This window comes from Rhinopithecus bieti, unplaced genomic scaffold (assembly GCF_001698545.2).
Source record: "Rhinopithecus bieti isolate Rb0 unplaced genomic scaffold, ASM169854v2 scaffold_5626, whole genome shotgun sequence".
NCBI classification, from domain to species: domain Eukaryota; kingdom Metazoa; phylum Chordata; class Mammalia; order Primates; family Cercopithecidae; genus Rhinopithecus; species Rhinopithecus bieti.
Window position 1 is genome coordinate 9,205,708 of NW_016805666.1, and position 27,698 is coordinate 9,233,405.

The window sequence follows — 27,698 nt, forward strand, 5'->3', positions numbered from 1 at the left end:
TGAAGTTTAACCTGATAATTTATTTGTGGGGAAAAAAGCTAGTTTTGATGAGAAAAAGTTCAGTCCTTTCCTTGTAAATACAAAGAAACTCAACAGGAATTTAAAAGGTAGTAGGCCAGAAAATGTGACAGTAACTCTTATAATTCTTTTCAATTAAACAGACAAATCAAGTTGAAGACGAGTGTTAAAATACTATTCAACCTGAATATTTATCAGTCTATATATCCTGTTGTTCAACTGGCTTTTGATTTAAAAAAAACAACAGATCAACAAACTTTATAAGAGCTACCACCACAGTTAAGAGTGATGAAAATAAATTAGTTCCCCCCCAAAGATACTGTTTAACTTCTAAAGCATAAAAAGCTATATATCTTATACAAATTAACCAGTGTTTTTACAAAAGTAATGCAGTTTTGGACTGATGATATTACACTGTATTTGTGGTAAAGTACTAGGCACAAGAATATATGTATCAATTAGGCATTTTCAGTCTAATCAGTCTCTAAGTTTATCATTTAATTCTTGGCAATATATAATAACTGGTATGCATTTTGGTACTTAAGTCATGAATTGTGGAGAGCAAGAAGCAATGTATTACAGTCACAGGGTTTATATCTAACAAACAATTGCAGTGTTGAACAAATCTCTTCTATGAACTTCGTAATTTGTTTTGCTGTTGGTCACTTGGAGTAGATCCTGCAAAGATAAAAGAAAAAGTCAACATAATTTGTTATATTTTGTCAACCCCGGCTAAAGTTCCCTTCTACTAGCATGTGTGATAAGCAAATATAAAAATTTTAAAAACAAATAAGGTGTATTTCATGTAGGCTGATTTAGACTGAAATGGAAGAATCTATATACTCCCCTAAATAGTCTAAAGAACAGAACTGTCTACTTTCTGATAACAGGTTTCAGATTGAACATTTCTGTAAATCACAGTTGGAAAGGTAAGAGTTTACGACAACTCAAATGTCCAGAGCTATAAAAAGATATATATTTATTACCTCAAAGCTATAAAATATCATCTAAGAGTCCAAACATGTCATTTTCTCCAATGAATTGTGTGAATGGGGAAGAAGGGGAGAAGGGAGGAAACTGACATTGCCCAAAAACTAATGGGTTCTATAGAACTCAGAGATCTTAAAAGCTGGTAAAATGTTAAGGGCCCAAAAAAGGTAGGGGATAAATAAGGTACTTATTTCCCTAAGTCTTGTCCTATTCTTGTGGGTTTTGTAATGCTAAGCAGGATATACTCCTTTGCAAGGTGTACTTCATCTCCAGTGAAGAAAAATCAGGCACTGAGCTAATACAAAATTTTATTCCTCCATTAAACTTAAACAAAAAAATATAATTATGTACTAAATGTGTGAAATGTAGTATCTTATAAGCAGAGACAGACAAAATGCCAGTTATTTTTCCAAAGAAATGGCGTTAAACAAAAAACCCTACCTCTGTAACAAAAAATAAAATAAAAATGAAAATGGATAATAGAAACATACAACAGCTACTACTTAAGATGAAGTTTGCTCAAATTAATATAAGTTAAACAGACTATGGAGTATATAATGGAAATGAAAGGCTATATGAAATGGACTAAAATGCTGAAGCATATTATGGAATAACAAAAAGTATTGTGACCCTGACACTATGAGACAGTGACTCATCAGGCTGTATCATAGAATTATTCATATTTCATATAATGCTTACCAAAATGGTAATATAATAATAATTTAATTTCCTAAGACTTAACCACTCTGGGCACCACAAATAAAATGTTACACCTCCACTGAAAAGTATGAAGTTTGTAAGTACAAGGAGTAGGTAGTGGGCACAAAAATTTTCATTAGTGGTGCAGAAGATTCACCTTCATTAAATACCAGAATGACAGTTCATAAAAAATAAATAAAACCTATTTCCTATGACAGATTAGGAGTTGCTAGGCTGCAGGGGCTGGGTGTCTAAGACTTAAAAAAATAAAAACAAAACCAAAAACAGTTAAATAACTTGTGAATCCAATAGTCAAAAGAATCCGCATTAGAAAGATATGACATATTTTGTACCTAAAGGGATGTAAAACAAATATTCCATACTAAAACATGCTTCATTAAAAAAATTTTAAACATTAGATCGTTATGACAAATACAACATGACCTAAAACATTCAAAACAAAATATAGCTTAATATGAAGACAAATATCCTGGCCTAAAGGCAAGTAAACCATAAGAAAGCCATATAATAAAACATACGGTCTAAAATCAAATCAACTCTGGGTATAAAAACTTTATTATTCTGAAATTGGCCACGGGGGTTAAAATTTTAGAAGTATTTGGTATAATAAAGTGAATCTCAGCAAAATTTTGTTTTTTCACAAGTTTAAAACAAAATAAAGTTTATGATCTTAGACACAGAGCAACACAAAAGTCTCTGACATTTTTCAAACATCTAACCTTGATTTGATTCTTCCGTATTCATGCTTTCTCCATCTGCAGTCTCTAACATTTCTTCATCTTCATCATCATCATGTAGGTCTTTTGAAATTAATTGTCTAGCTAGTTTGATATTGAGTCCTTCATTGTAGTGAAGCTTCCTTTTCATTTCAAATTGTCGCTTTTTTTCTATAAGATGAAAAATGTAAACTTAGGAAGTCTGATCTCAAGGACTGGCCCATGCCTGTTTTATAAATAAAATTTTATTGAAACAGTCATGCTCATTTGTTTTTGTCATGCTTAAGTTTGCTTTTGTGTTCAATGGCAGAGTTGAGTAGTTCGTAATAGAGACCACTGGGCCTGCAAAATTTAAAATATTTACTATCTGGCATTCATCTCGATGGAAGAATAGGAATATATCCAGCCATTAGAAATTGTATTTGTGAAGAAAGATTAAAGCTATGGGAAAATCATCCAGAAAGAGTTAAATGGTGGAAAAAAAACGAGTTACAACACCATATACTATTTATTTATTATGTACAATGCCTGTCACATACACACACACAGAGAAAAATAAGACTCAGCAATTAACAGTGGTTAATTCTGAGTCAAGGAACAATGAAGTAGTTTTAATATTTTATTATCTTCTATTTTTATAATTAAGAAAAAATCCTTTAAAACAATTCTTACCTGTTAAGAAAGTGCCATGATTTAAGACATTGCTGGCTAAAAACATAACCTCATTTTCAGAGTAATTTTAAGAAAACCTATTATAAAGTAATGATGAAGTGACTCCAAATTATTCTTTCATTCTAGTCTTCACCATAGAAACATAAAGCTCGCAGCAATTCAACACAACTGATCACATTTTATTAACAGTTGCTCTTCAAAGAGGAACTAGTTATGAATACATAATTTTAAGGTTTTTAACTTCCTTAGATCAGAAAATTTAAAAAAAAATCAACAAACAGAAAAGGGGGGGCCAATATAAAATTGCCGGCTATTTAAAATCATTCACCGTTGTTTTATGTTTTCTTTTTTTCGCGATGGAGTTTCACTCTTGTTGCCCAGGCTGGAGTGTAATGGCGCGACCTTGGCTCACTGCAACCTTAGCCTCCTGGGTTTAAGTGATTCTCCTGCCTCAGCCTCCCGAGTAGCTGGGATCACAGGCATGTGCCACTACTCCCGGCTAATTTTTGTGTTTTAGTAGAGATGGAGTTACACCATGTTGGCCAGGCTGGTCTTGAACTCCTGACCTCAGGTGATCCACCTGCCTTGGCCTCCCAAAGTGCTGGGATTACAGGCATGAGCCACCATGCCCAGCTTCACCATTGTTTTATTAAAAATTTCATTAAAATATTTCAATGTCAAAAAAGCACAAAGTCTGGATGCTGGGGCTCATGCCTGTAATCCCAGGAGTTCAGGACCAGCCTGGGCAACAAGGCAAGACCCTATCTCTACAAAAAAATTTTTAAAAATTAGCTGGGCGTGGTGGTACACGACTGTGGTCCCAGCTACTGGGAAGGTTGAGATGGAAGGACTGGCTGAGCTCAGAAGGCTGAGACTGCAGTTAGTCGCAACTATGCCATTGCACTCCAGCCTGGGTTGACAAGCGAGACCCTAGCTCAAAATTAATTTATTTTTTAAAAGCAGAGACATCCCTCAATAAGGGTATTTAAAGTACTTTCTTCTTTTTTAAAAATTTTAATTTTCAGAGATGAGATCTCACTGTTGCCCAGGTTGGCTTCCAACTTCTGGGCTCGAGCAGTCCTCCCACCTCAGTCTCCCAAGCAGCTGGAACTACAGGTGCATGCCACCACACCTGGCCTCCAAAGTACTTTCTCCTTGTTTTTTACCAGAGACGGGGTTTCACCATGTAGGTCAGGCTGGTCTTGAACTCCTGACCTCAAGTGATCCACCTGCCTTGGCCTCCCAAAGCACTGGGATTACAGGTGTGAGCCACCACACCTGGCCAGTACTTTCTTAATTCCCTAAGCTTTTATCAATATCTATACTTGTATTTTTCTTTTTTTTTGAGACGGAGTCTCGCTCTGTCGCCCAGGCTGGAGGGCAGTGGCCGGATCTCAGCTCACTGCAAGCTCCGCCTCCCAGGTTTACGCCACTCTCCTGCCTCAGCCTCCCGAGTAGCTGGGACTACAGGCACCCGCCACCTCGCCTGGCTAGGTTTTTGTATTTTTTAGTAGAGACGGGGTTTCACCATGTTAGCCAGGATGGTCTTGATCTCCTGACCTCATGATCCGCGGGTCTCAGCCTCCCAAAGTGCTGGGATTACAGGCTTGAGCCACGGCGCCCGGCCTCTATACTTGTATTTTTAAAACTTATACTAAAGGCCAAGCGCAGTGGCTCATGCCTGCAATCCCAGCACTTTGGGAGGCCAAGGCAGGCAGATCACGAGGTCAGGAGTTCGAGACCATCCTGGCTAACACGGTGAAACCCTGTCTCTACTAAAAATACAAAAAATTTGCTGGGCGTGGTGGCGCACATCTGTAATCCCAGCTACTCAGGAGGCTGAGGCAGGAGGATCACTTGAACCCGGGAGACAGAGGTTGTAATGAGCAGAGATCGCACCACTACTCTCCAGCCTGGGCAACAGAGCAGGACTCTGTCTCAAAAAAACAAAAAAAAAAAAAAAAAAAAAAAAAAAAGAACTGTAATAATTACCCAGTTTAGACAATAAAGTGTATGAACATACAGTAAACATTCTGCCATGTACATAATGATTTATATAGTTTTTAAATCGTTACAAGTTATTGAGTTATAATTTAATTCCCTATTCTTGGTTACAGATTTCTGATTTCCTTCCTTTATGTTTTCAATGTTTCTTTTGGTTTGTTTTTATTTTGTGAAGGTACATCAGCAATTTTCAATGTTTGTAAGACATATATATATAATATATTGTGCATTTGTTCTATTATTTTCTCAGTATGAGCCAGTGTTTTTCAAACTGTGCATCATGATTATTTATTTATTTAAGATAAAGTCTCACTCTGTCACCCAGGCTGGAGTGCAGTGGCATGATACCGGTTCACTAGGTGGGACCAACCTCTACCTCCCAGGTTCAAGCGATTCTTGTGCCCCAGCCTCCCGAGTAGCTGGGATTAGAGGCACACAACACCACGCCCGGCTAATTTTTGTAGTTTTAGTAGAGGTGAGGTTTTGCCATGTTGGCCAGGCTGGTCTCAAACTCCTGGCCTCAAGAGATCCTCCTGCCTCAGCCTCCCAAAGTGCTGGGATTACAGGCGTGAGCCACCGCGCCTGGCCATCATGATTCTTTATTAAGTCATAACTAACATTTAAAAAGGTTAAGGTAGACTATATGAACACAACAAGTGAATTATTCTTTTTATACCTACTTTTACTTTTATGGGGAATATCTGAAGTTGTTAAAAGTTAACATTTAGTGAGTCCTCACAATATGCTAAGATCAGTGCTAAGTGCTTTAACTGTTTTAACTCATTTAGTAGTCACCAAAATATTTTTACAGCTCCCAATTTAGAAATGAGAAAACTGAGGCTCAGAGAAATTATGCAAATTAGCCAAGTAGCATACCTGGAGCACAAACTTAGGTTTGTCTCCATAGACAATAATCTTAATTGCTATGCTGTGAGTTACAATTTTCTCCCTAAGCTGTCTACTGTCAATAGACAACAATTTTTCAGCCATGTAACATCCATATAATTCAATAACAACCCCACCAGTAGAACATGAATTAATGAAATTATAATGAGTCAAATGGCTCCCCCTGCCGGTTGACTCGTGGAATTACAACTTGAGAAAAAGATCCCTCAATTAAAACTGACAGTATACATTAACAAAAAATTCCTTATTCTCAATAGATTATGTTTTTAAAGAGTAACGAGGAAACAAACTCCAGAAACTATTTCTATTTGAAATACTTTTCAAGGATCTTTTGGGGTATATTTTGGGAAAATAAATTGGAAGTCACTGAAAGTTGAAGAGATATAATACAACTTGAGAATATGCTACATGTAAAATTTCTCTCGTACAAGTATTAGGCTCAGACCACCATAGCTCTGTTGAACAGGCTATATTCTGAAGATGACAGGAAAGACTAGCAAATGATACCTTAGCAGCTACACGACAAAGATCCAGAGACTTCGTTCTAAAGTTTCTCAGTTTCTTCACAGGATAGGTAGTCACTACGCTGCAACACTTCAGGAAGGTTTCTACCGTATTTTCCTTCTTCCTCTTTTTTGTGAGTATGTGCTTTTCTTATATCTTTTCCCTCTACCCACAGGCTTGGATTTTCCTTTAAAAATAGTTGCAAATAAACTATATACAATTTTTTAATTCTTGAGAAGATTACACATTCACATGAATCAAAAAGTGTAAAATGCAACACGATAAGACATATTCCTTTTCTCCCAGCCTCCACAGGTAACCACTTTTACTTGTGGAAACAGAAAGCATGAGCAGGCAGCAATGCCTTAAATGTGGATGTGCTGAATGGCCTACAAGACCCTCTTCCATCCCTGTGAAGGGGGGGGCTGTCTCCGTCTCCTTTCCTATGACGCTACTGCTCCTTTTGATTGATGGGACCTAATAAAGACCTTCACTCTGCATCATGTTGGTTCATTTGTGAAGCTGCACCACTGTCTAACAACAGAAAAAACATAAGCAATTGGGAAATTAGCTCTTTCAGCTATCCACTTGAAGACCATCCAAACACGCAATGACTTGAAAAGCATTAATTTAAAAAGTATTCACTGAGTATCTACTCTGCACTAAAAAGTACAAAGAAAATAATACTTATAATTACTTTAAAGATGGTAATACTTCCCCATATTCTTGAAATCAGGGGTAAAACACTGTTACACAACAAAATACACAAGTAGTATCTAAATTTTAAAGATGTTGCTTTCCTTTTCCTCCACTGTGTCCCCAAAATGAAAACCATTTGCTCATCTTCCAAATAATGGATTTATCTTAGCAAAAAGTACTAGCATCATGCTGCAAACAGTAAAGGAAATAAACTACCTCGTTCTTCAGGTGAGAGGTCACTATCCTCCTCTCCACTGCTTTCTTGTTCCTGAATCCGATACTTTGGCTCCAAGCCTTCAGCAGCAGCTAACCTATGCAACCATCATGTAAAAAGAAATTAACAGTGATGTTTTGATATTATTTAAGAGCCTTATTCAACTGTTCATTCTTACAAAAACATCTGAAGATCATTATGTGCTAGCTATAACCTGATGAGGAAAATAAAAAGCAAGAGAGCAGAAATGGGCTGGGCATGATGGTACACGCCTGTGGTCCTAGCTACTCGGAAGGCCGAGGTGGGAGGACTGGCTAAACCCAGGAGTTTGAGGTTGCAATGAGTTGTGATTGCGCCTCTGTACTCCAGCCTGAGTGACTGAATAAGGCCCTGTCTCAAAAAAAAAAAAAAGAAAAAAGGAATAAAAAGAGTAGAAATGGGCATAGAAACGAGTAAGCAACAAGAACAGTGGAATGGGTGTTAGAAATCAATAAGTAGTAAAGGAAGAGTGCTTTCATGAATTAACTTACGTTTGCCTTTCTCACTGCTACCGTTAAAAACAGGAGGCAGGGGCCAGGCATGGTGGTTCACCCCTGTAATCCTAGAACTTTGGGAGGCTAGGCCGGTGGATCTCTTAAGATCAAGGGTTCGAGACCAGCCTGGCCAATATGGCAAAACCCCGTCTCTACTAAAAATACAAAAATTAGCCAGGAGTGGTGGCATGTCCCTGTAACCCCAGGTACTACTGGGGAGGCTGAGGCATGAGAACTGCTTGAACTTGGGAGGTGGAGGTTGCAGCGAGTTGAGATCACACCACTGCACTCCACCCTGAGTGACAGGGCGAGACTCTGTCTCAAAAAAAAACAAATAAAAACATCCACAGGGAAGTGACACATTTCAGTATCCCAAGTTCAGGTATGCTGGTCTTCCTGCCACCTACATACCTTGATTTTAATCAAGAGACAAGACGATAAAAGTTGGTGACTCAGAAGGTGAAAAAAGGGGAAAAAAAGGAAAAATAAGTTGGCATAAAAAATGTTGATAACCAGCCTTTTCTTTCCGCTTATACAGGGAAAGCAATGTAGAATGCTTTTAACTCTGCACAATTAAAAACAGCCTGAGTAAAACTGTGCTCCAGTCATTAGTACTTACTTCTTGGCTAAGATGTCTGGCGCCATGGCTTCAGTGGTCTCAGTGTCACTACACGCATCTTCATCATCACCCATCATACTAGTATGACAAGCATATTGTAATTAATACCTGAAACATAAATTTTCAGCCACAGAAACAAGGTAGAAAAACAATTCTATCAACCTACTTAACATATCAATGTATTTATAGCTCTGTTGTTATCTTTGAGGTTTAACTTTATATAGTTCCTATTCAATACAAATACTTAAAAGTATAGCACCCAATCAAGAAAAGACTCCAAATGATTGAAAAAAAAACATAAATACAGTCTGCCTGCAATATCCATAGGATCCACATCCATAAATTCAACCAACTGTGGACTGAAAATAGCCGGAGAAAAGAAGAATTTCATCTGTACTAAATGTAGACTTTTTTCCTATCATTGTTCCCTGAATGGTACAGTGTGTAACAACTATTTGCATAGTATTTACATTGTATTAGGTAATATAAGTAACACAGAGATGATTTAAAATATAAAGGAGGATGTGCATAATTATACACATCTACAATGCCATTGTATACCAGAGACTTGACTGAGGATTTTGGTATCTGAGGGAGGTCCTGAAACCCCCATGGATAATGAGGAACAACTGTACTGAAAACATAAATGATCTGGAAAAAAAAAAAAATACTACAAAGTTCCAATTATTCCATCCAGTGGGAAGGAACAAGTAATGCAAAGTAAATCACTGTCTGGTTTTAGAACATGCATTTCTACATCAATCTTAAGATAGAGACAAAAGATCGATGCAGATACAAGACTGAGTGAAATAACAAAATTATACCCCAAAGACCTAGTTCTGGAAGTTTACAAGTGATTTAACTTTCTCACTCTACCCTCTAATGAAAAATCTGCTCCACACTTCCGTGCAAAAATGGGCATCCTTAACTCTTAAGCCACTGGAAAGTATATAAAGCAGAACTCTGCTATTTATAAAATACTGCCAGTTTATACATTTCCTGGTTAATTAAGGTGACAAGTCCTACAGTTTAGATGATGCTCTTTTTTTCTAAGGGAAGCTGAAATAAACTGTTCTATATTATTGAGTTTAATTAGGCAGAATAGGGTAAAATAAACATTTTATTAATTCATAGAATTGTTCTACAGAAAATTCTAGTTGTAAAATTTACTGAATTATGTTTATATATATACATGTATATAGAAGCAATAACTTCTTGTATACTAACTGTGAGATTCTTAGGTAATAAGACATGATGTTTCTATAAAAATTATCTTCAGTTAAATAAAACTATTTTTTTTTTTGAGACAGGGTCTCACTCTGTCACCCAGGGGTGCAGTGGCACCATCATGGCTCACTACAACCTCGACTTCCCGGGCTCAAGTGATACTCCCACCTAAACCTCTTGTGTAGCTGGGACTACAGGCATGTGCTACCATTCCTGGCTTAATTCTTTTTATTTTTTGTAGAGACAGGGTCTCTCTATGTTGCCCAGGCTCATCTCCAATTCCTGAGCTCAAGCAATCCTCCCACCTCAGCCTCCTAAAGTGCTGGGATTACAAGGGTGAGCTACCATGGCTGGTCAAATAAAACTCTGAAAAAGAAAAAAAAAGTCATGGAAAGAAATGATAAAACTGAGCAATGAACTGACAAAAGCAGGACACAGGTATTTCTGCACACACACAGCCTCAATTACTTAGGGACCAAATAACTTCTCTGGTTATTTGAATGGCAAATATCTACCATTCAAATTATATTTATAAAAAGTCGAAAAATAATGGCCATAGCTATTTTGAAAATCTTTTTTTCTTTTTCTTTAGAGACAAGGTCTCCCTCTGTCATCCAGGTTGGAGTGCAATGATGTGATCATGGCTAACTGCAGCTTCAACCTCCTGGGCTCAAACAATCCTCCTGCCTCAGCCTCCTAGGTAGCTGGGACTACAGGTACACACCACTACCTCTGGATAATTTTACTTATTTTGAGACAGAGTTTCGCTCTGGTTGCCCAGGCTGGAGTGCAATGGCGTGATCTCAGCTCACTGCAACCTCTGCCTCCCAGGTTCAAGTGATTGTCCTGCCTCAGCCTCCCAAGTAGTTGGGATTACAGGCGCCCACCACCGCACCTGGAAATTGTTACGTATTTTCAGTAGAAACAAGGTTTCACCATGTTGGCCAGGCTGGTCTTGAACTCCTGACCTCAGGTGATCCACCTGCCTTGGCCTCCCAAAGTGCTGGGATTACAGGCATGAGCTGCTGCGCCTAGCCAAATTTTTAAAATTTTTCTGTGGAGGTAAGAGTCTCACTCTGTTGCCCAGGTTGGTCTTGAACTCCTGGGCAAGAGTTCTTTGGGGAAGGGCGTGGTGGCTCATGCCTGTAATCCCAGCACTTTGGGAGGCTGAGGCACGTGGATCACTTGAGGTCAGGAGTTCGAGACCAGCTTGAGTAACATGGTGAAACCCTGTCAATACTAAAAATATAAAAATTAGCTGGGCGTTGTAGTGGGTGCCTGTAATCCCAGCTACTTGGGAGGCTGAGGCACGAGAATCTCTTGAACCTGACACACAGAGATTGCAGTGAGCCGAGATTGTGCCACTGCTGTCCAGCCTGGGTGACAGAGTGAGACTCCGTCTCAAAAAAAAAAAAAAAAAAAAGGAGTTCTTTGGGAGGCTAAGTGATCCTCCTGCTTCAGGCTCCCAAAGTGCTGAGATTATGTTGAGCCACTGCAGCTGGCATCAACTATTTTTTAAAATCAGGTCTGATCTTAATTCTCTTAGGATACTTATCCCCAACTAACACAAGTGAGGGACGGCCACTACATTTAATAAAAAGAAAGAACACTCTGATTTTGGATTCTGGTACAATAAAGGTTTTTTTTTTTGAGACGGAGTCTCGCTCTGTCGCCCAGGCTGGAGGGCAGTGGCCGGATCTCAGCTCACTGCAAGCTCCGCCTCCCGGGTTCACGCCATTCTCCTGCCTCAGCCTCCCGAGTAGCTGGGACTACAGGCGCCTGCCACCTCGCCTGGCTAGTTTTTTTTTGTATTTTTTCGTAGAGACAGGGTTTCACCATGTTAGCCAGGATGGTCTCGATCTCCTGACCTTGTGATCCGCCCGTCTCGGCCTCTCAAAGTGCTGGGATTACAGGCTTGAGCCACCGCGCCCAGCACAATAAAGGTTTTAACACACATTTTAGAAGTCAGGCACGGTGGTGTGTGCCCACAGTCAGCTACTCGGGAGGTGGAGGAGGGAGGATCACTTGAGTCGGGAGTTCCAGGCTGTAGTGTGCTATGATTGTGCCCGTTAATAGTCACTGCACTGGGTAACATAGTGAGATCTTGTATCTTTTTTTATTTTTTTTGGAAGATTTTTAAAGTATATACCTGCAATTTAGGAGAAAATAAGAATATAAACCTCTTTTAACATGCGTATTTTTTTTTAACTAATTGTAATTTAATTGTTTTCTTCCCCTCTATTTTTATTTCAATAGGTTTTTGGGAAATAAGTGGTGTTTGGTTACACGGGTAAGTTCCTCAGTGGTGACTTCTGAGATTGTGGTGCACCCATCACCCGAGCAATGTACACTGTACCCAATGTGTGGTCTTTTATCCCTCGTCCTGCTTCACCCCTCCCACCCCTATCACCAAAGTCCACTGTATCATTCTGATGCCTTTGTGTCCTCATAGCTTAGCTCCCGCTTGTAAGTGAGAACATACGAGGTCTGGTTTTCCATTCCTGGGTTACTTCACTTAGAGTAATGGTCTCCAACTCCATCCAGGTTGTGGTGAATGCCATTATTTTGTTCCTTTTTATATATATTCCATGGTATATACATATATACCATAAAAAATGTGTATTTTTTCACTCAGATTTCATTAGTATTGAGTTTCAGCATCTGTACCTATTTCATTATTTCTTTTTACGCTCATCACAATCTTTAATATCTTCATGTTTATTTTACTGTTTTGTTAGTAACAGGTTATTTCAAATTATCTTCCAAAGTCTTCACCCACTGACTTAAAATACAGTAGTTCTTAACTCTTTCTTCTTTCATTACAGAACAAATGGAAACTGCAGTTAACTCTATTTTAATGGTAACTTCTGGATTTATGCTGTCTTAATTCAATGACAAAATATTTTAATCTTGGAAATCTTTTATTTTTTTCAATACAAGGTAGGTAGGGCATAACTTTTTTTTTTCTTTTTTCTTTTTTTTTGTAGACAGAAAGAGTCTTACTATGTTGCTTAGGCTGATCTTGATCTCCTGGCCTGAAGCAATATTCCCACCTCTGCCTCTGTAATCTCAAAGTGCTGGGAGTATAGGCATGAGTCACCATGCCCAGCCAAGGTATTATCTTTTTTTTTTTTTGAGACAGTGTTTTGCTCTTGTTGCCCAGGCTAGAGTGCAATGGCGCGATCTTGGCTCACTGCAACCTCCGCCTCCCAGGTTCAAGCAATTCTCCTGCCTTAGCCTCCCGAGTAGCTGGGATTACAGGCGCCTGCCACCAAGCCCAGCTAATTTTTGTATTTTTTTTTAGTAGAGATGGGGTTTCACATGTTGGCCAGGCTGGTCTCGAATACCTGACCACAGGTGATCTGCCCGCTTCAGCCTCCCAAAGTGCTGGGATTACAGGCATGAGCCACAGCACCCGGCCCAAGGTATTACCTTAATTAGGTATCTATACTTATTTAGAATCTTCATCTTCTCATAATGCTTATTGCATTATTTTTGTCTTCATACTCGTTACTGCTGCATAATGTAATTTCACAATTCATTTAGAAAATTCTGAGACTTGAAATTGCCAAAAATTACATGTAATATCTCAACAACAGTATTACATTAAGTTAAAAAATAAAGACATAAACAGTAATAATGACCACCTATCTTTCAGTGGGTTAAAAACGAGTTACCATCCATGCAGTTATGCTTCTCTGCAAAGAGACTGAGTAAACCCCAGATTTCTACTTGGGAAGCAAACAAGCCCCTATCTCATCTTCCTTTCATCAAAGTTAAAACTAATATGTGCACTATTAGTAGCTAGCAACCACTGAGGTGCAACAAATAAACATTTACTACCATCATAATGTAAAGAATGGGTTCCATAATTTTCAAGTTACACATCACTTATAGAATTACTAAACAAATTGCAGTTAGGTTACTGAATTCACCAGTGCTCCAGTAACAAATCTACAATAAAACAAATTCAAATACGCTGTTATCCAGAAGTTCATATTAAATGTAAAATGGAAGTAAGTCACAAGAGGAATGATGTCGATGTGACATTACCTATGGTAAGGAGTGCTTGGTTCATCTATTTTCATTAAACCATAGTCTTTGTCTGCTGGATGATACGTCGCCAAGATGTTCATTTCATCCCACTTCTGGGATTTTTTGCTGAAATTAAAAAGAAAAAACGTTTTCCCAATGCAGAAAAGATAAACCTGAACGTCAAAATTCACAAATGTCCAAATTTCACATTTCAACTTCTATTTGATGGCCAACCTCTATTTTCACATATACTTTCTTAGAATAGAAGCTGACTCAGGGTAAAAACCATTAAGTAACTACAATAAAATGTCAGTAAATATAGAACACTTAGTACCCACATATTAAAAACACAGTATTTAGTATCTATATCAGGCATTCAAAACATTACTATACTATGACATGCTTAGTCTTCATTTGGCCTATAAAATAATGCAAGTCAAAATCTATACATTCGCTGATGACAGTAGGCATTTTTGATCTATATACCGGTAACTGTTTGGTAAAAAACACAAGAGGAGTATTTCATTGGCATAATTTCTTTCTGAAATATCTGTTAATAGTCAGAACATAAAGACTCAAAGCATAAAACTATAGAGAAAACCTCATCAAACTCAGATACCACTAAACCATTAGACTGCAAATAAATTACAGCTCTGTTTATTTCTAATCTAGAAAAATAAAGGTTTGCTCAGGAATGGTGTATTCAGATTTATTTGAAGAGCAACAGAAGTTCTCTATAAGTACTTTATTACTTTTGTTTTGTTTTGAGATGGAGTCTCACTCTGTTGCCCAGGATGGAGTGCAGTGGCATGATCTCGGCTCACTGCAACCTCCACATCCCCAGTTTATGCGATTCCCCTGTCTCAGCCTCCCTAGTACCTGGGATTACAGGCGCGTACCACCACGCCTGGCTAATTTTTGTATTTTTAGTAGAGACAGGGTTTCACCATGTTGGCCAGGCTGGTCTTGAACTCCTGACCTTACGCGATCTGCCTCTGGGCCTCCCAAACTGCTGGGATTCCAGACGTGAGCCACGGCGCCTGGCCTATAAGTACTTTAGAAACATCTGTTAAATTTCATTCAATGAAGTATTTGCATAACTATTAAGGTGCTCAATAATCAAATGCTTTAATTTTAAATTCTTACATACTCATTAAAAAAGACCTCAAAGACCTTTCTACAAGCCAACATTATTTTGTTACATACACAGTTTGTTACTTAGTATGCACTTGGAAAAACCTGCTTTAAAAAAAATCAGTGTAAATGTTACACTGATTTAAATAATCCTTTCTGCATTTGGTCTAAATTGTTAAGGTTTTACTGTAGGTATTTTCAATTTTCCAGATCCTGAAATAGTCTTTAGGAATAACATACTTAACATTTTAATAATATATTCCCTTCTCCATACTCTCAGAATGGTTTGATGAGTTACCTTAAAAATTACAGTGGCTCATGCCTGTAATCCCAGCACATTGGGAGGCCAAGGCGGGAGGATTACAAGGTCAGGAGATCGAGACCATCCTAACATGGTGAAACCCCGTCTCTACTAAAAATAGAAAATTAGCTGGGCGTGGTGGCGGGTGTCTGTAGTCCCAGCTACTTGGGAAGCTTAGTCTGGAGAATGGCGTGAACTCGGGAGGTGGAGCTTGCACTGAGCTAAGATCACGCCACTGCCCTGCCTGGGCGACAGAGCCAGACTCTGTCTCAAAAAAAAAAATGAAAAAAAAATTATACAGGCAGGTGACTTCATATTCTTTTGCTTTCTACCCTAATATACCCACAGTGTCCCCATTTCTAAGCACTTTTTTCCTTCATTTTTAAAAATTGTGGTAAAACATACGTAACATAAAATCTACCATTTTAACCTTTTTGTGTTTTGGTTAATCTTTCCTGTATCATTCCAATTTTAGCATATGTGCTACTGAAGTAAGCACTAGCCATTATGAAGTGTACAACTCTATGGCATTAAGAACATTCACATCATTGTGCAAGTATCACCACCATTCATCTCCAGAACTTTTTCGTCTTCCCCAACTGAAACTGTACTCATTAAGTACTAACTCTCCACTCTCCCCAGCCCCTAGACCTGGCAACCACCATTCTACTTCTCATCTCTAGAAATGTGACCACTCTAGGTACCCTGCAGAAGCGAAATCATAAAGTATTTGTCCTTTCGTGATTGGCTTATTTCACTAAGCATAATGTCTTCAAGGTTCATTCATATTGTAGCATGTGTCAGCATTTCTCTCTTTTTTTAAGAGACTGGGTCTTACTCTGTCACCCCAGGCTGGAGTAAAGTAGCATGATCATAGTTCACTGCAGTCTCGAACTCCTAGGCTCAAGTGATCCTCCTGCCTAGCCTCCTGACTAGGTGGGACCATTGGTATGCACCACCATGCCCAGCTAACTTTTCTTTTCTTTTTTTTTTTTTTTTTTTAATTTACAGGTGGGTCTTGCTCTGTTGTCAAGCTCCTCTCAAACTCCTGGCCTCAAGCAATTCCCTGGGCTCAGCCTCCCAAAGTGCTGGGATTACAGGTATGAGCCACCACACCTGGCCCTAATCAAATTAATATGTCTTTAGTATTTGAAAAAAGTCACTTGCCAGGAGTGGGCCTGTGTAATTTTTAAGGCAACTCATCACACTCTTCTGGGACTGAACTAGACTGGGTAAACAGGGCTTGCTTTAACAATATTGATTTCTTTAAATGCCTAGGCTTCTGCCTATCACAGTAATAGTTGAGCTTGTGGCAGAAAGCAAAAAACAAACTTAATTGGGAGACAGACATTGAAGGTTCAGGTTTCAGTTATCCTTTACCTATAGAGAAGCAAAAACACATCTTCTCTTGGACTCTATTTATAGCTGACCCTTGAATGTCATGAGTTGGAACTGCGTGGGTTCACTTATATGCAGATGTTTTTCAACAAATCTACTGGAAAATTTTTTGGAGGTTTGCAACAATTTGAAGAAACTCAGATAAACCACATAGCCCAGAAATATTAAAAAAAAAAACTTGGCCGGGCGCGGTGGCTCAAGCCTGTAATCCCAGCACTTTGGGAGGCCGAGACGGGCGGATCACGAGGTCAGGAGATCGAGACCATCCTGGCGAACACGGTGAAACCCCGTCTCTACTAAAAAATACAAAAACTAGCCGGGCGAGGTGGCGGGCGTCTGTAGTCCCAGCTACTTGGGAGGCTGAGGCAGGAGAATGGCGTAAACCCGGGAGGCGGAGCTTGCAGTGAGCTGAGATCTGGCCACTGCACTCCAGCCTGGGCGACAGAGCAAGACTCCGCCTCAAAAAAAAAAAAAAAAAAAAACTTAAAAGTTAGTTATGTCAGTTATGTCATAAGTGCATAATATATATGTAGAGAATAGTCTACTTTATCATTTACTACCATGTTAACAAGCCTAGTTAAAATGTAAAGTTAAAATTTATCAAAACATGCACATACAATACGTGGTGCCTCTGCAGTTGGATCCTAACTGCATAAACTTAACTACAGTACATACTATTCTGTGTCACAATTTCATAGCCATCTCTTGTTGCTACTGCGGTCTCCTCAAGTGTTGCAAGTTTGCTTAAAATGCTCTATGATGCAGCCAGGCAGGCCTGTAATCCCAGCCCTTTGGGAGGCTGAGGCAGGTGGATCACTTGAGGTTAGGGGTTCGAGACCAGCCTAGCCAACATGGTGAAACCCCCGTCTCTACCAAAAATACAAAAAATTAGGCATGGTGGCTTGCGCTTGTAATCCCAGCTACTCAGGAGGCTGACGCAGGAGAATCGCTTGAACGTGGAAGCCGGGGTTGCAGCGAGCCAAGATCATGCCACTGCACTTCAGCCTGGGCAACGGAGTAAGACTCTGTCTCAGAAAAAAAAAGGTCTATGACGCTAGTTGTTTCAATGTGAGTAGTTTATTGCTCCAGTAAATTGCCTATTGCAGTAAAAAGTGATCTCTCTTGGTTTTTGAGTATTTTTTGTCCTGTTTAGCGCAATACTGTACACCCTGAGTAACATCATGGGACCATTACAAAATGTCTGGAAGCGCTCCCAAGAAGCAAAGTTGTGACATTACAAGAAAAAGTTGAATTGCTTGATGAGTACCTTAGATTGAGCTCTGCAACTATGGTTGCCCATCATTTAAAGCAGCATCCATCATAGAGACCATTGTAAAAATAAAATAAATTAAAAGGAAATTCACAAAGCTGTCACTGTAGTAGCTACACCAGCATGAAAACCTTGCATATTTTGTGAAATACCTTTTATCTTGTATTGCCAATGCATCTTTTATGTGAGTGCAGGATTGCTACAAGACTACAGACTCTAAAATGATTTCAGAAAAAATGATGTCACTATACGATAACTTAAAGCAAAAAGAAGGTGAAGGATCTAAAGTTGGAGAATTTAATGCAAGCAAACGATGGTCTGATAATTTTAGAAACAGGTTTGGCTTTAAAATGATAACAGAGAAGCAGCTTCTGCCAACCAACAGGCTGCAGACGAGTTCCCAGAGGCCATTAAGAAAATCATTAATAAGGCCAGGCGCAGTGGCTCAAGCCTGTAATCCCAGCACTCTGGGAGGCTGAGACGGGCGGATCACAAGGTCAGGAGATCGAGACCATCCTGGCTAATATGGTGAAACCCCATCTCTACTAAAAAATACAAAAAACTAGCCGGGCGAGGTGGCGGGTGCCTGTAGTCCCAGCTACTCGGGAAGCTGAGGCAGGAGAATGGCGTAAACCCAGGAGGCGGAGCTTGCAGTGAGCTGAGATCCGGCCACTGCACTCCAGCCTGGGCGGCAGAGCGAGACTCCGTCTCAAAAAAAAAAAAAAAAAGATTCAGGACACATGGTGCTCTATGCAGTGGTCCCCAGCCTTTTTGGCACCAGGGACCAGTTTTGTGGAAGACAATTTTTACACAGTGTGTAATCGAGGAGGAAGGTTTCCAGATGAAACTGGTCCACCTCAGATCATCAGGCATTAGATTCTCATAAGGAATGGGCAACCTAGATCCCTCACATGCAGAGTTCACAATAGGGTTCGCACTCCTATGAGAATCTAACGCCGCCACTGATCTGACTGGAGGCGGAGCTCAGGCACCTGCCACGTGGCCTGGGGTTTGGGGAACCCTGCTCTATGGAAAAGACTGTCAACCCTCATGGAGAACATCATGAAAGTCTGGAAGGGTTTCACCACTGCCTATGCCATTGTTGTTATAGAAAAAGCTAAGAAAGCTGTCAAGTCTGAAACAATGAATTCCTGCTGGAGAAAACTGTATCCAGATGTTACGCATGACTTCGCAGGATTTATGACAGTGTCAATCAAGGAAATAATGAAATTGTGGATTACTTGGTGGGGGTGAAGGGTTTCAAGATATGGATCTTGAAATGCAAGAGCTAACAGACATCACATCAGAGGAATTAACAGAAGATGACTTGATACCAGAGGAATTAACAGAAGATGACTTGATAGAGATGAGTGCTTCTGAATCAGTGCCAGAGGAAGAATATGTGGAAGAAGCAAAGCCAGGAAACAAACTGACATTAGACAATCTGACAAAGAGTTCTATTTGAGATTGCCTGACTTATTTTACAACATGGACCCTTTTATGATACGGACACTGAAACTAAACAGTAGAAGGAAGATTATTAGCACCACATGGAAGCATCTTAAGAAAAATGAAAAAGCACAAAAGTTAGGCATAAATTACGGTTTTCATAAAATTATACCAAGTGGGCCCGCCTCTCCTTCTATCTCCTCTACCACCCGGGACAGGAAGACCAACCCTCTTCCACAGCCCACTCAGTGTGAAAGACACCAGGATAAAGATCTTCATGATGATCCACTTCACTTAATGAACAGTCAATGGATTTTCCTTACGACTTTAACATTTTCTTTTCTCTAGCGCACTGTATTATAAGAATGCAGTAACAAATACATGTAACATACAAAACATGGAGTTAATCAACTGTTTATGTTATCTGTAAGGCTTTCAGTCAACAGGAGGCTACTAGTAGTTAACTTTTGGGGGGCTGGGCATAGTGACTCATGCCTATAAATCCCAACACTTTGGGAGGCCAAGGTGGGAGGATCACTTGAGCCCAGGAGTTTGAGATCAACTTGGGCAACATAGGGAGACCCTGTCTCAAAAAAAAAAGTTCTGGGATTATAGGTGTGAGACACTGCACCCAGTCAGTGTGTGCTTTAGTAACAATTTCTGACACTTTAAATTTATTCTTAATATGCTTTTCTGTATGTGTATTACACTATAATAAAATATTTTAAAAATAAACACATATTAATGTTTTGGGGTGCCTCCTAATCTCAAAGTAAAACAAGTTATTCCCTAAATGATGTTAACAATATTGAATTAAAAATGACAATTTAGGAGGTGGGCAGATCACCTGAAGTCAGGAGTTCAACACCAGCCTGGCCAACATGATGAAGCCTTGTCTCTACTAAAATACAAAAGTTAGCCATGCTTGGTGGCACACGCCTGTAATCCCAGTTACTCAGGAGGCTGAGGCTGGAGAATCGCTTGCACCCAGGAGGCAGAGGTTGCAGTGAGCTGAGATTGTACCATTGCGCTCCAGCCTGGGTGTCTAAACAAACAAACAAACAAACAAAAAACCAAGACAACTGATCATCGTTGCTTAGGATAAAAAAAGAATGAGGAAAGACCTTTGGAGTTTCAAAAGTATCTCTAATGGGAAAGAGAGAAGTCCACACCCTGTAAATATTTTTTACAAGATAATGATAGAAAAAGAACTACAGAACACAAGCAGAAATTATGTTTTCTTGAAATTAAAATAAAATTTAATAATCACAATCCCAGCATCCCAAGTCATTCATAATTTTGATTTCTGCATATTCCTTCCTTTGTATAATACATATAAATATGTATGCTATCAAAACATATAAAAAAATATAACTATACATATAAAAAGTACATACAGTATATATATAAAATACATATGCTGATATATAAGTTGTAAGTATATATAGTATAAGTTGTGTGTTTTCTTTTTACCTTTTTAGTGACTGTATTTCATTTAGATTGATAACCTAAATAAGTTTTCCTACTTAAAATAAGGCAGACATGAACATATTTGTACACATGCTATTCAATAACGTTTTAAAGAAAATGTGCTAGTGTAAGAGTCTGAATTAAAGTTTATTAAGAACTTTATAGTTCACTCCATGTTGCCATATAGTTATTTTTTTTAAAAAAGAGGACTGTTTGTAATGTCCCCAATAAATTACCAAACCATTGCTAGGATTAGGTATTGTGTGTGTGTGTGTGTGTTTCCGTTTCAGCAGGTATAAAATAGTATTTAAAAACTGTTGTGTTTCTTTGACTAATATTATTTTACTTTTCTAATGTGAATTATGTTTACGTCCTTTGCCTATTAGAAATCTCCCCATAAATTGGAGCTCTTTAGATTTATATAAACCACATTTTATGTAACTTCAATTTTTCCCAGTCTGTTTGCCACTTAGTTTACTTTCTACTGTAAATGAAATTTTAAGTTCTAAATATCCAAAGCCTCACTCAACTTGTTTTCTCAACAGAACACTAAGAGAGGCCGGGCGCAGTGGCTCAAGCCTGTAATCCCAGCACTTTGGGAGGCCGAGACGGGCAGATCACGAGGTCAGGAGATCGAGACCATCCTGGCTAACACAGTGAAACCCCGTCTCTACTAAAAAATGCAAAAAACTAGCTGGGCGAGGTGGCGGGCGCCTGTAGTCCCAGCTACTCGGGAGGCTGAGGCAGGAGAATGGCGTGAACCTGGGAGGCGGAGCTTGCAGTGAGCTGAGATCCGGCCACTGCACTCCAGCCTGGGTGACACAGCGAGAGTCCGTCTCAAAAAAAAAAAAAAAAAAAAAAAAAAAAAGAACACTAAGAGAAAAAGAAATTAGTACAATTATTCAGATCCAAAAAAAGACCACAATATCTTGCAAAAATAAAATAAAATGCTAGGAAATCTTAGAAAGTTAGTGAAGTAGAAGAAACTGTTAGCAGAGGACACTGGATATGAAAGTCAGCATCTCTAAAGTGATGGTAGAATTAACATTAGTTGTGGAATAACAAAACCCAAGGAGTGAGCCTGAGCTTAATCCCAGTATCATCACGAACTGTATGACCTCCTTTGGGGTCAGTATCCCTGCAGACAAAAATAGGGGCACCACCATTTCCATGGCAGATCTGCCACGATGGTGAAAGCACCTGCTGGTTTCAGTTTTCCCCTCCCTCTTGGTGACTGGTTTTCCTACAGCCTAAATCTGGTGCTGAAAAAGTCACCACTTCTCACTTTTACTTTGTTAGCTCATATGGTGCCACCTCAAAGACCTACTGGAACTTCTTGTTGCTTGTGACTTGCTCATTTGATAGTTGTGACTGTGTCTGGAATGGGAAGCAAGATTTTGCTTCAAGGTGTTTTAACTTTAATTGTATATTTCAAGAACTGGTTCTTTCTTTAAATGAAGACTCCACTTATATAGATTGACACAATTATAACAATATAAGACTTCAAAGCCTGGTATCATTACTGAACAATTAAAGTAAGACTTAACAATAAAAGCAATTACAAGTAAGCAAAAAGAAACTTTTAGAAAACAAACTTTTTATTTTACTCAGTAAACCTTTGACTGTTAATATTCCACCATCCCTTTATAGGCAGAAAACGACAAAGTTGAAGCATGTTTATTTCTTAAATTATATCAAAGGAAATTAAACAAGGCATATTTTTTCAAGCAGAATTTGCCTGCATTATCTAAGACTACTATAGAATTTGAATTGAACAGAATAGTGACCTCCAAAGCAGCCTGTGTAAAAAACTCACTGAGATGTAAAAAAAAAAATGATTTTCTATATTTATTTCTATTACAATAAGACTAACACTTGAGGGTAAGGCACTGGGTTAAACACTTTACATTTATTAATTCATTTAATATTTAAACTAAGGCACAGATATAATGAATAATTCACTGAAAATCACAACTAATAAAGTTTGCAAATAAGCAGCAGACAAGATCCAAACCCAGGCAATCTGGCACCAGATTAACCACTAAACCATAATCCTTCTCAAGTGATAGGCTTTAGCAATCTTGACTGTCATATTTTCAATAATTCCCAAAACACATTTTTTACATTTTCATATCTCTGAAAAAGAGTATGCCTTAAAAGGATGGCATCTTATAATCGTAACTGGCAGCATTTTTTCTTTCCTGATGGTACATCTTAGAATCCACAGTGTCTTGTTTTCAGTAAGATACACGGATGTACTCACTAGGCTGCTAAATTAGACCTTCATAAGTTGTGCCCTATATTCAAGGTATCCTGAAAGAATGGGAATTCCACAATCATAGAAGATGACAGTGGTGTTTAAACTAGCTGAATGCTGTGCTGCAATATACTGAGATTTATCTCTACTGATGTGGATTTATGGATTCTATCCAGTTTTAATTTAACCCTCAAAAACTGGTATCTGACAAATGGTACCTATAAAAACCACTCATTAAAGACCTAAGTACTGGTGGGGCATGTTGGCTCTCACCTGTAATCCCAGCACTCTGGGAGGCAGGCAGATGGCTTGAGCCCAGGAGTTTGAGACCAGCCTGAGCAATATAGTAAAACTTATCTCTACAAAAAATACAAAAATTAGCTGGGTGTGGTGGGCTGAGGTGGGACAATCATTTGAGCCCAGGAGGTGGAGGCTGCAGTGAGCTATGATCGTGCCACTGCACTCCAGCCTGGGTGGCAGAGTGAGCTCTTCTCTCAAAAACAAACAAACAAACAAAGACATAAGCACTAATGCAAAGTATCAACAATAAGAAAATAACAGCACTAAGTCATCTAAAAAAATAACCGCCCCGCTCAGTGACGGTTTGATCGGTCCTGACAACTGGATAAAAAAATAGAAATGCTAAAGACTATTTGAATATGGCTTCATATAAACCTCACTTTAAGTGTACACTGAGTTTTGAGCCTTATCTAATGATAGTAGTACAAACATATATGAATTATAAACATATATCTGAAGTATGTTTGAATTTTATTTTTTAAAATTGCTTGGCGGCCGGGCGCGGCTGGCTCAAGCCTGTAATCTCCCAGCGCTTGGGAGCGCCGAGGACGGGCGCGGATCACGAGGTCAGGAGATCGAGACCATCCTGGCTAACACGCGTGAAACCCCGTCTCTACTAAAATAAATACAAAAAAAAAAACTAGCCGGCGAGGTGGCGGATCGGCCGCCTGTGAGCCAGCCTACTGTGGAGGCTGAGGCCAGGAGTAATGGCTTCGAAACCCGGGAGACAGAGTGCAAGCTGAGGCTGAGATCTGGCCACTGCCACTCCAGCCCAGCCGAGCAGGCCGAGACTCCATCTCAAAAAAAAAAAAAAAAAAAAAAAAAAAAGATGGCTTGCAATATTTAGGAGGTAAAATAACATCCCCTCACAACTGGGGGATGGGTAGAGTCAAACTATCATCACATTTTACACAACAAAGACACCAATAAAAGGTAGGATTCATTCCCATTATTCTCTGATTCTTTCTTTGCAAGTTTACTTGCTAAAATCTGTAATCCCAAAAGCAGCATTTGACGTCCGTTTAGCAGTTGCTCACAGACTGCCACAGAGCTGAGCAAATTTTGAGTTGCCCAGTGCACATGTTCACAGCTAAGGCGACATGTTCCCAGATGGGGTCAAACAAGGCGATGCTCTGCTTTCTTGTTTCGGCTCTTGTGCTGTAAACAAGTGTCCTTTTCGTGGGCTATTTAGTGCTAACTTTCTTGCATTTTTGTTGGTGAATTTGGTGTGTAAAATGGCTCCCAAGTGTAAAGGGCTATCTGGTGTTGGCTGAATTCGTGGAGGGGGCCAACTGTATACTTTCATTGTTTCTGTTCAAAGAGGATCTCATAAAGTTAATGATACTGTTTGCCTGAGTTGTGACATAAATAATCATGTATATTTGGTATGGTTTGAACGTTTGTCCTCTCTGAAACTCGTACTGAAACTTGATCTCCCATGTGGCAGTGTTGAGAGGTGCAGCTTTTAAAAGGTGACTGGGTGCTGAGGGCTCTGCTCTGATGAATGGATTAATCTATTCATGGATTAATGGGTTACCAAGTGAGTGGCTCTGGTGGCTTTATAAGAAAAGCAAAAGAGACCAGAGCTGGTATGCTCAGCCCCCTTGCCATGTGATGCCCTGCACCACCTTGGAACTCTACAGAGTCTCCACCAGCAAAAAGGTTCTCACCAGATGCACCCTTTCGACCTTGGACTTCCAAGCCTCCAGAACTATAAGAAATAAATTTAGTTTCTTATAAATTATCATTTCAGGCATTGTTATGACCAACAGAAAACAGACTAAGACAATACTGTAGAATTAGTTGATTTGCTTTACAGTCACATAACAATGACCATTAAAAAACCCATCCTTTTTACCACTTGGAACCAAACATCATGAACTTCAATGAATTAGGGTTTGATAGTTTTCTTTAAAGACAGGAGTATAACTCTAACTAGACAAGTCAGTCCCTTTTAAGTGAATCTACCCTGCCACAGATACTACAGAAGACGCAGCTAGCCCTATGTAGTTGAGTCAGTCTAGTATAGTGGCTTTTGAAGCAGAAAGACCTGAATGTCAATTCCAACCAATTACAGAAAGAGAGAGGTCAATCCATAGATTGGGACCATGGGAAATTACAGTAGATCCAACTTGAGAATAAACAGAAACTAAAGAAACAGAGATAAAGAGTAAGTCACCTGGTAAATGGACCAAAAGAAGCTCACACTGGAGAAGAGCTAAATAACATGAATGCCAGTGAGGACCACATTACTGCTGCTGAAAACCCCGAAGCCACATTTGGGCCTTCTGTAGTCATGTTACTTATCTTTTAATTCGTTTTCTTTTCTTTTATTCTTTTTTTTTTTTAAGAGATGAGGTCTCACTATGTTGCCCAGGCTGGTCTCAAACTCCTGGGATCAAGCAATCCTCCCACCTTGGCGTCTCCAAGTGCTGAGACTACAGGCATGGCCACCACGCCCTGCCGTTATTTATCTTGTAACTAACTTGGTCCTCCTGCTTCATTTATGTTCTGGTGAAATTCTGTCTTCTTAATTCCATGACCTATCCATCACACTCCCCCAGCACTCCATTTAACGTGGCTTAGCCCAAATAGAGGTTAGAAAACTGTGTGTGAGAGAATGTTAGCATTCAAGCATCCATGAGCATGGGAGTTGCTAGACAAAACTAAGGTCCTTTCCAGCCCTAAAAGGCCACGATTCTAAGTTGTGAGCCTACTCAATATTTTCTTCAAGGTAACACAAATCCCTAAAATTTACCACCACCAAGCAGTACTTCCTTTTATGGTCCTAAAGAAGATCCTTTATACAGGAATGCCCTAGCTTCCTATATTCTGAGATTTCACAAACATCCTCATTTTAGCTTCAAGACTACCAATTTCAATGGTAACTTTTCTTAAGCCTTATTTTCAGAAAGTAGAGTCCTTATATTTTTAATATCTTGTAACGCCCAAGCCCCCTTGCACTTCTAACCCACTACAGATACTGTACTGCAACATTTTCTCTATGCATCAACGCCTTTCTTTTTTTTTAAAGGCTGGTATATTGTTCCATTATACAAACGTACCGTAATTAATATTTCACCAGTTCTTACTAACAGTTCTTACTAATGGACTTCGGGTCGTTTCCAATTATATTATTATAATTATTACATACAATGCTCAGGTCCACAACTTTTTACATGTGTATCTTTAGCGTATGCAAGAGCAACTAAAATATCACTGGGTCATTTCAAGTTGCTCCTCTTTGAACTGTTTTGAGCTTAGATCTATTTCTGAACAGGAACAAAAATCAGCAAGAACCCAAAACTCTGGTTGCAGATGCAGAAATACAGTGTGGCACGATGCGAATGGGAGAAATGGTCTCTTTTATTAGCTTGAGACTAGATCTTCAAGGGTTCCCAAGAAAAGAAAATACACTGTAATTATCGAAGAATTTTAGATACCTCAGAGATGAGGTTAAGAAATAGTAAAAGCTTAACAGTCGAAGATCTGAAGCTTCAATTTCATTCTTTGATGTTCCCGATTACAGAAAGTTCAAAGATGATGTCTGTTTAAAAAATTACATATATGCACATGTGCTTAAAAAAAAATAAATAAAAAGGAAACACGATAAATGTCATCGCCCAGCCTTCTTAAAGATCGCTCCCACCCGCGGCTAGCCGGGCAGGCACCCGAACCGCATCCACGCCGCCCGCCCGTGCCTGGGGTCTGGGTGGGTAACGGGCCCGGCGGAAGGAGGGGCTCCCGGCCGTCCCTCCCAGCTCTCACCTCAGCTCCTCGTCGACACTCCCGCGGGGCTGTTCGGCCGACGCCACCATGGAGGAAGTCGTAGAGGTCTTGTTCTTCAGGATCCCCTTGATGGGCCGGTGCGAGGCCGTCGAGGCCGCCATTGCCGGGCGCTCCGGCTGTCGGCTCAGGGTCGCTGCTTGGCGTGGGGTCCGCGAAGAGAAGGGTCGGCACAGCAGAGACTCGCAGGCAGCCGCGGAGCCCGCTCAGGGCTAAAGCGGCCGCACCTGCTGCCTCGGAAACCGCTACCGGAGCGGTTGTCACGACACAACGACCCCGACGCCAGAGCCAACGCCGAACGGCTTGGCGGCTCCTCGCGCTCCCTTAGCCGCCAGCACTTGACCCGCCGCTCGCTGAGAGACGCCGGCCTAGGGCTCCAGGGCGGGCGCGACGCCGACGCCGAAGCCAAGCGGGCCCGCCCTCTCGCGATATCTAGGGAGGGGGCGGGGAGGGGGCGGGGCGAGAACAGAGCCGAC

General features: G+C 39.8%; 1 protein-coding gene across 1 annotated transcript; it reads right to left on the reverse strand.

Annotated features, from left to right (window-relative positions):
• Positions 1 to 27,698, reverse strand: PPP1R2 (protein phosphatase 1 regulatory inhibitor subunit 2). The gene is made up of 6 exons (XM_017873484.1): positions 27,205 to 27,698; positions 13,876 to 13,983; positions 8,596 to 8,673; positions 7,446 to 7,540; positions 2,448 to 2,615; positions 1 to 696 (listed from the first exon to the last, which is right to left on the reverse strand). The coding sequence occupies exons 1-6, from the start codon at positions 27,324 to 27,326 to the stop codon at positions 650 to 652; spliced, it is 618 nt and encodes a 205-aa protein (XP_017728973.1). The 5' UTR covers positions 27,327 to 27,698; the 3' UTR covers positions 1 to 649.